This window comes from Salmo trutta, chromosome 19 (assembly GCF_901001165.1).
Source record: "Salmo trutta chromosome 19, fSalTru1.1, whole genome shotgun sequence".
In the NCBI taxonomy this organism is placed as follows: domain Eukaryota; kingdom Metazoa; phylum Chordata; class Actinopteri; order Salmoniformes; family Salmonidae; genus Salmo; species Salmo trutta.
This window is the reverse complement of record NC_042975.1, coordinates 43,769,296-43,779,749: the sequence shown is the minus strand read 5'-3', so window position 1 is coordinate 43,779,749 and position 10,454 is coordinate 43,769,296. Positions and strand designations below refer to the sequence as shown.

The following is a 10,454-nucleotide window of genomic DNA, read 5'->3' as shown; positions in this document are numbered from 1 at the left end:
TAACAAAGAGCGAGGCAACTGTGTTATGTATGCCCTTTCAATTTCTTTCAAAGTTGTCACATTGAAAAGAACATGGTTACACGGAATTAGTATTCGCATATCTTAAAACTGATGTTATCAAAACAGACAAAAATGCCATGGAAGGATGAGATAACAAATGCCACATAAATCCACATCCCCAGAAAGAGACTCGAATACAAATGACATTGCTATTCCATATAAACGGTAGCAACGTTAATGCTTCCAAATACAGGTAACTGCCAAAATAATGAAAACGCTTGAGTAACTGATGGATACAAAGTATATTAAAAGCAGGTGCTTCCACAGAGGTGCGGTTCTTGAGTTAATTAAGCAATTAACATCCCATCATGCTTAAGGTCATGTATAAAAATGCTGTGCAGGTCATGGTTTGATGAGCATGAAAACGATGTAAACCATATGCTATAGCCGTCTCAGGTCACCAGATCTCAACCCAATTGAACACTTATGGGAGATTCTGCAGAAGCGCCTGAGACAGCGTTTTCCACCACCATCAACAAAACACCAAATGATGGAATTTTCCCCATGGAAGAATGGTGTCGCATTCTTCCAAAAGAGGCGCATTAAAGCTGTTCTGGCTCATGGTGGCCCAACATCCTATTAAGACACTATGTTAGTGTCTCCTTTATTTTGTCAGTTACCTGTACATCTACAGATAAAGCTCACTAATATTTGTTTTTCCTATATATAGGCTCCTATTTGCCTTAGAAAATATTTTATGCACAGTACCCATGTCGCTCGTAAGTTACCAGGATAAATTGTTGTATTAGTAGACTTAAGTCTTATGTTTCACATTCAGGCGTTATAAGAGTCTAAGAAACATTGGATTAATGGTTTGATACAACACCGGTTTTATTAAATAATTCTAAGAGACAAGAAAATGTGAGTAATTTTGTTGTTGTTTTTACTCATGACAAAGCAGTTTTTTGACGTGTCAAAAAATCTTAAAATCAATAACATTTCACATTTCCCCTTGCACTGCAAATACTGCATTACATAAGCAATGCTCATGATCATCAACACACTCACCACAGATGTAAACGGTCACACTAAGTGATTACCATGACAGTTGTGACAGAATGAGAATCTGTAAACGTTTAACATCCGTCAAGAGCACTCAGGCATTACCCAGCATGTACTGTAAGGTCATGCCATACGCAGCAGTAACATTAAAATATAGCCTACCATTTATTTACTCTCCACACAAAAATAAAAACTACAAAAAAATTGGACCCAATAATTTTGTCATAGGTTATTCAGGTTTACAATTGGGGGAGGGCGGACGGATGGACGGGAAAAAAACAAACCCCTTAGTAATCTACTATCACAGATAGAGTACATTAAACTACCCCCTACAATCTGTAAATCTAACCAGAGTCCAGTCTGTCCCAATGAGTACCAGAACTAAATATGTCCAATTCAGTATGATTCATTTCTATGTTTAGAATTCACAGCGAGTTGCCAAAAACTCAATATCAAGAATATTTGCATTCATTTACAAAGCAAAGCAGTCGGTCAAAAAAAAAGAATGTTCTTCTAGGTTCCATATCTAAAGGAACAGTTTTGGTCAACTGAGTCACTTATGCTTCAATAAGACCTTTGAATATAAGGACATTTACTGTAAAAGCTTGTTTCATTTTAAAACGGGTTGGGAAAAATTTACACATGTATTGAGAGTAGATGCTTAAAACATCTTTTCTCAGTCAATGTAGTGAGATGGAGGCTGGAAGGAACAGAACACTTATTATGCTTGAACATCTATATTATTACATTTACTTTCATTTTTATATTTCAACATATCAAATGATCAAAATCAAGGCGGGTGACGCACGTACAGGGATTGTCCAAAGTGTTCTGTGGAATTTAAAACATGATAGGCCAAGATTTTACATTACATTAAATACCTACTAAATACCTGAATGTCAACTGCTTGTCAATTGCTTTCTACTTATTAATGAAATCCTTTTTTCATTGGCCTGGCCTCAGCAATTTCACTCTTCGGGAACGCGTTCGAGAATGACGTACATAGACGAACAGTCATATGTTAATACGAAGTCTTACAGATTAGTCACGATTAATGGTTAATGATTGTACTTTTCCGTTTCTAAAGTGACAGTGGATTACCGCATATATCACACAAGTGCAAACATCATAGGAAGCTCTCCAACAAGAAAAACTAAATGTTAATTGAATACAATCATACTATATATATTTTCCAGAATTTCAAAAATATATCTGTCTTTTCTACAGTTGGACTTGTACTTTAGCATGTGTGACTTGAAGCGCAAAGGTTGTGCTAAGGTTGTGCTATGGTTAATGGTTCCTGCTGGTGGCCTTTCCTGTCCTACTCGGTGATCTCCAGGATGAGGTCGTCTCCCTCCAGGCTGCTGTCGGCATTGACATAAATCTTGACCACGGTGCCGGAGAGGGGAGAGTTGACCACTGTCTCCATCTTCATGGCGCTGAGCACACACAGAGGCTGGCCCTTCTCCACCGTCTGGCCCTGCTTCACCTTCACCTCCACCACCTTCCCGGGCATGGGCGCCCCCACCTGGCCACGCACGTCCTTCAGCGCCTTGGGGTGGAAGTGCATCTCCTGGGTGGGTGGGAGAGTACACTTGGTGAGTTTGCAGGAGCACCACGTGTCTATTGAGATAAGTATTGGTGTGGATATGATATGCAACTATTTTGCGGGAATAGCTTGAACTTGTTACGCATCTTAAGAATTGAATGGAACATTGTGTTGAAAGCTAATGTGTGTACTGCACCTTCATGGCCACTGTATCCTTGACCAGGACAGATCTGAGAGCTCCATTCAGCTCAAAGAACACCTCCCTCTGGCCAGCCTTGTTGAGATCTCCCAGGGCCAGGGCTTTGATGTGGAGGGTCTTCCCTCGCTCCAACTCCACCTGACAGACACAGGGACAAACAGAAAGTGTGATCAGAGGAAAACAGAACAGTGGCAAATATATTGCAATCAGTAAGTTCATTTAAAATGAATCACACTTGAAGAATATGAATGAAAACAAATGGTGAGACTGACCTCGAACTCCTCAGCAATCTTGGGTCCATCGAGGAACAGGCGTGTGTTGAGGCAGTCCACGGGGCCAAACTGATGGGTGAACTCCTTGAATTCCTGGAACACCTTGGGGTACATGGCTGCTGACATCACATCCTCAGGAGTAATGTCATCTCCGTGTGTCTCTCGCAACTGTTTCTCTAGGGCCTCGAAGTCCATGGCGGGCAGAGAGGCACCAGGGCGGCCCTCCACCCGTGGCATATTCTTCAGCACCTGGGGGCAGAGGTTAGAAGTCAGCCACTAACAGGCCAAAGGGAGCTACAATGACAGGATGTCAGAGTTATTATAATTATGAGAAACAGTTTAGACCGGTTTAGCTTTTTCAGATCAAAGCAAGCCCTTGAAAATATAACACAGGCTACAAGCAGTGTTTGAACATTACAAGCAAACATGAGTGGATATAATGGCGCCGGAGGGGAGGATTGACGTTTCACGGGCTCCTAACCAACTGTGTTATTTTGTTTGTAACTCATTTTGTACATAATGTTGCTGCTACAGTCTCTTATAACCAAAAAGAGCTTCTGGACATCAGAACAGACATCCTCACCTCAAACTGGATGAAGATGTTTTCTTTAATGAGTCTGACACGAAGGATATAGAATACTGCTTTGTCAAGACAAGGCCCAAATCCCAGTCATCAGCGTGGAGGAAAAGGGGGAGGAGGGTGGGGTGCCTTGTAAGAATTCGCAGACGCGTAGGTAAACCACCACTTCCCTGTGTATTATTAGCCAACGTGCAATCATTGAAAAACAAAATGGACAATCTACGATTAAGACTATCCTACCAACGGGACATTAAAAACAAATATCTTATGTTTCACAGAGATGTGGCTGAACGACGACACGGATAACAGAGCTGGCTGGCTTCTCCGTGCATCGGCAGGACAGAGCAGCTACGTCTGACGAGGGGCGAGGTGTGTGTCTATTTGTCAATAACTCCTGGTGCGCCATGTCTAATATTAAAGAAGTCTCAATGTATTGCTCGCCTGAGGTAGAATACCTCATGATAAGCTGTATACCACACTATCTACCAAGAGAGGTCTCATCTATATTATTCGAAGCCGTCTATTTGCCACCACAAACCGATGCTGGCACTAAGACCGCACTCAACGAGCTCAATAAGGCCGTGAGCAAACAAGAAAATGCTCATCCAGAAGCAGCGCTCCTAGTGGTCGTGGACTTTAATGCAGGGAAACTTAAATCTGTTTTACCTCATTTCTACCAGCATGTCACATGTGCAACCAGAGGAAAATAAACTCGAGACATCCTTTACTCCACACAGAGGCGAAAAAAGCTCTCCCTCACCCTCCATTTGGCAAATTGGACCATAATTCTATCCTCCTGATTCCTGCTTACAAGCAAAAACTAAAGCATGAAGTACCAGTGACTCGCTCAACACAGAAGTGGTCAGATGACGCGGATGCTACATGACTGTTTTGCTAGCACATATGGAATATGTTCCGGGATTCATCCAATGGGATTCATCCACCAGCAGTCACCGGCTTACTCAAAAAGTGCACGGACGACGTCGTACCCACAGTGACCATACGTACATATCCCAACCAGAAGCCATGAATTACAGGCAACCGCTATAGGCTAGAGCTGCCGCTTTCAAGGAGCGGGACACTAAATCAGGACGCTTAGCGTAATTTCTTATATGTCCTCAGATGAACCATCAAACAGGTAAAGCATAAAAACAGGACGAAGATTGAATCCTTCTACACCAGCTCTGACGCACGCCCGATGTGGCAGAGCTTGAAAAATATTACAGACTACAAAAGGGAAACCCAGATGTGAGCTGCCCAGTTATGCGAGTCTATCAGATGAGCTAAATGACTTTTACGCTCGCTGAGAGGCAAGCAACACTGAAGCATGCATGAGAGCACCAGCTGTTCCAGACGACTGTGTGGTCACGCTCTCCGTAGCCAATGTGAACAAGACCTTTAAACAGGTCAACATTCACAAAGCCGTGGGCCCAGACGGATTACCAGGATGTGTACTCAAAGCATCCATGGACCAACAGTTGTGTCTTCACTGACATTTTCAACCTCTCCCTGACCGAGTCTGTAATACCTACATGTTTCAAACAGACCACCATAGTCCCTGTGCCCAAGAAAGCGAAGGTAACCTGCTTACATTTACATTACATTTACATTTAGTCATTTAGCAGACGCTCTTATCCAGAGCGACTTACAGTAGTGAATGCATACATTTCATACAATTTCATACATTTTTTTTTTTTTTCCTGTGCTTAAATGATTACCGCTCCGTAGCACTCATGTCTGTAGCCATGAAGTGCAGTGAAAGGCTCACATCGAAACCATCATGCCGTAAACCCTAGACGCCCCAACAGATCCACAGATGATGCAATCTCTACTGCACTCCACACTGCCCTTTCCCACTTGGACAAAAGGAACACATATGTGATTATGCTGTTCATTGACTACAGCTCAGAGTTCAACACCATAGTGCCCACAAAGCTCATCACTAAGCTAAGGACCCTGAGACTAAACACCTCCCTCGGCAACTGGATCCTGAACTTACAGACGGGCCGCCCCCAGGTGGTAAGGGTAGGCAACAACACGTCTGCCACGCTGATCCTCAACACTGGGGCCCCTCAGGGGTGTGTACTTAGTTCCTTTCAGTACTCCGTTCACCCACGACTGTGTGGTCAAACAACTCCAACACCATCATTAAGTTTGCTGACGACACAACATTGGAAGGCCTGATCACCGACAACGACGAGACAGCCTATATAGAGGTAAGAGACCTGGCAGTGTGGTGCCAGGACAACAACCTCTCAGTGTGAGCAAGAGAAAGGAGCTGATCGTGGACTATAGTTAAAGGAGGGCCGAACAGGCCCCGAATTAACATCGACAGGGCTGAAGTGGAGCGGGTCGAGAGTTAAGTTCCTTTGTGTCCACATCACCAACAAACTATTATGGTCCAAACACACCAAGGCAGTTGTGAACAACACCTTTTCCCCCTCAGATTTGGCATGGGTCCCCAGATCCTCAAAAAGTTCTACAGCTGCACCATCGAGAGCATCCTGACCGGTTGCATCACCACCTGGTATGGAAACTGCTCGGCATCTGACCGTAAGGCGCTACAGAGGGTAGTGCGTACGGCCCAGTACATCACTGGGGCCAAGCTTCCTGCCATCCAGGACCTACAGTTGAAGTCGGAAGTTTACATACACCTTAGCCAAATACATTTAAACTCAGTTTTTCACAATTCCTGACATTTAATCCCAGTAAAAATTCCCTGTCTTAGGTCAGTTAGGATCACCACTTTATTTTAAGAATGTGAAATGTCAGAATAATAGTAGAGAGAAAGATTTATTTCAGCTTTTATTTCTTTCATCACATTCTCAGTGGGTAAGAAGTTTACATACACTCAATTAGTATTTGGTAGCATTGCTTTTAAATTGTTTAACTTGGGTCAAACGTTTTGGGTAGTCTTCCACATACTTCCCACAGTAAGTTGGGTGAATTTTGGCCCATTCCTCCTGACAGAGCTGGTGTAACAGTCAGGTTTGTAGGCCTCCTGCAGCAAAGCACCCCCACAACATGATGCTGCCACTCCCGTGTTTCACATTTGGGATGGTGTTCTTTGGCTTCCTCCCCCTTTTTCCTCCTAACATAACGATGGTCATTATGGCCAAACGGTTCTATTTTTGTTTCATCAGACCAGAGGACATTTCTCCAAAAAGTATGATCTTTGTCCCCATGTGCAGCTGCAAACTGTAGTCTGGCTTTTTTATGGCGGTTATGGAGCAGTGGCTTCTTCCTTGCTGAGCAGCCTTTCAGGTTATGTCGATATAGGACTCGTTTTACTGTGGATATAAATACTTTGTACCTGTTTCCTCCAGCATCTTCACAAGGTCCTTTGCTGTTGTTCTGGGATTGATTTGCACTTTTCGCACCAAAGTATATTCATCTCTAGGAGACAAAACACATCTCCTTCCTGAGCGGTATGACGGCTGCGTGGTCCCATGGTGTTTATACTTGCGTACTATTGTTTGTACAGATGAATGTGGTACCTTCAGGCATTTGGAAATTGCTCCCAAGGATGAACCAGACTTCAATTTATTTTCTGAGGTCTTGATTCCTTTTGATTTTCCCACGATGTCAAGCAAAGAGGCACTGAGTTTGAAGGTAGGCCTTGAAATACATCCACAGGTACACCTCCAATTGACTCAAATTATGTAAATTAGCCTATCAGAAGCTTCTAAAGTCATGACATCATTTTCTGGAATTCTCCAAGCTGTTTAAAGGCACAGTCAACTTAGTGTACGTAAACTTCTGGCCCACTGGAATTGTGATACAGTGAATTATAAGTGAAAAAATCTGTCTGTAAACAATTGTTGGAAAAATTACTTGTGTCTTGCACAAAGTAGATGTCCTAACCGACTTGCCAAAACTATAGTTTGTTAGCAAGAAATTTGTGGAGTAGTTGAAAAACTAGTTTTAATGACTCCTACCTAAGTGTATGTAAACTTCCGACTTCAACTGTATATACTAGGCGGTGTCAGAGGAAGGCCCCAAACTATTGTCAAAGACTTCAGTCACCCAAGTCATAGAATGTTCTCTCTGCTACCACACGGCAAGCGGTACCGTAGCATCTAGGACCAAAAGGCTCCTTAACAGCTTCAACCCCCAAGCCCTAAGACTGCTGAACAATTAATAAAATGGCCACCCGGACTATTTACACTGCTGTTACTCGCTGTTTATTATCTATGCATAGTCACTTTACCCCTACCTACATGTACAAATGACCTCGACTAACCTGTACCCCCACACATTGACTTGGTACCCCCTGTATCGAGCCTCGTTATTGTTATGTAATTTTTTTGTGTTCATCTTTTCACTTTAGTTAATATTTTCTGAACTCCTCTTCTTGAACTGCATTATTGTTAAGGGCTCGTAAGTAAGCATTTCACGGTAAAATCAATAGAAATGTCAAACACACAAACTGAGTGTATTCGGAGCATGTGACAAAATACTTTTGATTTGTAATAATTAACATAGATAATGCTAGGCATCTGTCGGAAATTAGAAATAGCTGCACCATAATGGCTGTTCCATTCCTTTGTTATACATGATGTATGCTAAGCAGGTGGCCTTTTTAAGTTTGAACTGATCTGCAAAATGAATTACACAAGAGCAACCATGCATTCGATTGGGGGAAAAAAAAACAAGAGGGGGAACTGCATTGTACACTGATGATGTGAGGGACAAATTTGTTCGTAGAAAACAACTGAGCTTCAGGGGAAATGTTTCTGGGTAATTGTGGAGATTCTTAGAGATGGGAAATAAATCATATTTATTCAAATTTCAAACAGATAAAAATGGTGCGAGATCCCCAAGGACAGTAGAGGGACAAAAACAGGCAAACGTTTCAAACAAAGAATTTCTATGACTTAACGGGATCCTGTCGTTGTGGGTTATAAAACCAACATTTTCTGAGCTCTATAAAAATACCTACTGTAATGTAAGTGGAACATAATAAATGTACTCTTAAATGTTAAATCCATAGAGTACCAAACCTAATAATCCTTTAATACGGTCTGTGGGAATACAAATCCTGCCATTATGGTTGGCTGTGAAAAGGCAGATATACACTGAACAAAAATATAAACGCAACATGCAACAATCAAAAATGTATTGAGTTACAGTTCATAAGGAAATCAGTAAATAAAATAGGCCCTAATCTATGGATTTCACATGACTGGGAATACAGATGGCTTCAATAAAAAAAATGTAGGGGCATGGATCAGAAAACCAGTCAGTATCTGGTGTGACCACCATTTGTCTCATGCATCTCCTTCGAATAGAGTTGATCAGGCTGTTGATTGAGCACTGTGGAAGGTTGTCCCACTCCTCTTCAATGGCTGTGTGAAGGTGCTGGATATTGGCGGTAATGGAACACGTCGTACACGTCGATCCAGAGCATTCCCAACATGCTCAACGGGTGATATGTCTGGTGAGTATGCAGGTCATGGAGGAAATGGAAAATGTTCAGCTTCCAGGATTTCTGTACAGATCCTTGCGACATACAGTACCAGTCAAAAGTTTGGACACCTACTCATTCCAGTGTTTTTCTTTGTTTTTACATTGTAGAATAATAGTGAAGACATCAAAACTATGAAATAACACATATGGAATCATGTAGTAAGCAAAAAAGTTTTAAATAAATCAAGTTTATATTGAGATTATTTAAAGTAGCCACCCTTTGCCTTGATGACAGCTTTGCATACTCTTGGCATTCTCTCAACCAGCTTCATGGGGTAGTCACCTGGAATGCATTCCAATTAAAACAGCTGTGCCTTGTTAAAAGTGAATTTGTGGAATTTCTTTCCTTCTTAATGCGTTTGAGCCAATCAGTTGTGTTGTGACAAGGTAGGGGTGGTATACAGAAGATAGCCCTATTTGGTAAAAGACGAAGTCCATATTACGGCAAGAACAGCTCAAATAAGCAAAGAGAAACAACAGTCCATCATTACTTTAAGATATGAAGGTCAGTCAATTCAGAACATACCAAGAACTTTGAAAGTTTCTTCAAGTACAGTTGCAAAAACCATCAAGCGCAATGATGCAACTGGCTCTCATGAGGACTGCCACAGGAAAGGAAGACCCAGAGTTACCTCTGCTGCAGAGGATAAGTTCATTAGAGTTGACGAAATTGCAGCCCAAATAAATGCTTCACATAGTTCAAGTAACAGACACATCTTAACATCAACTATTCAGAGGAGACAGCGTGAATCAGACCTTCATGGTCAAATTTCTGCAAAGAAACAACTATTAAAAGGACACCAATAAGAAGAGACTTGCTTGGGCCAAGAAACACAAGCAATGGACATTAGACCGGTGGAAATCTGTCCTTTGGTCTGATGAGTCCAAATTGGAGAGTTTTGGTATCCAACCTCTGTGTCTTTGTGAGACGCAGAGTAGTTGAACGGATGATCTCCGCATGTGTGGTTCCCACTGTGAAGCATGGAAGAGGTGTGATGGTGCTTTGCTGGTGACACTGTGATTTATTTGGAATTCAAGGCACACTTAACCAGCATGGCTACCATGCTACTGTGAACCATCAGATCCTCCTCTCCACCCTCTCCGAGTTGGGCATCTCCGGCGTGGCTCACTCTTGGATTGCGTCCTACCTGACAGGTCGCTCCTACCAGGTGGCGTGGCGAGAATCCGTCTCCGCACCACGTGCTCTCACCACTGGTGTCCCCCAGGGCTCAGTTCTAGGCCCTCTCCTATTCTCACTATACACCAAGTCACATGACTCTGTCATATCTTCACATGGTCTCTCCTATCATTGCTACGCAGACG

General features: G+C 42.5%; 1 protein-coding gene across 2 annotated transcripts in view; it reads right to left on the bottom strand.

The window, feature by feature from the left end:
• Positions 1-868: 868 nt before the first annotated feature.
• The window catches only part of LOC115154661 (pyruvate carboxylase, mitochondrial), a 103,286-nt gene continuing 93,700 nt past the window's right edge, over positions 869-10,454 (bottom strand). Inside the window, exons 18-20 of one of the 2 annotated variants that reach the window (XM_029701112.1) lie at positions 3,083-3,331; positions 2,808-2,948; positions 869-2,635 (exon numbers count right to left, since the gene is read on the bottom strand). In XM_029701112.1, coding sequence (XP_029556972.1) covers positions 2,384-2,635; positions 2,808-2,948; positions 3,083-3,331 — 642 coding nt within the window. In that variant the 3' untranslated portion in view covers positions 869-2,383. The remainder of the gene's footprint in view (positions 2,636-2,807; positions 2,949-3,082; positions 3,332-10,454) is intronic. The other variant, XM_029701111.1, reaches the window with a different exon arrangement.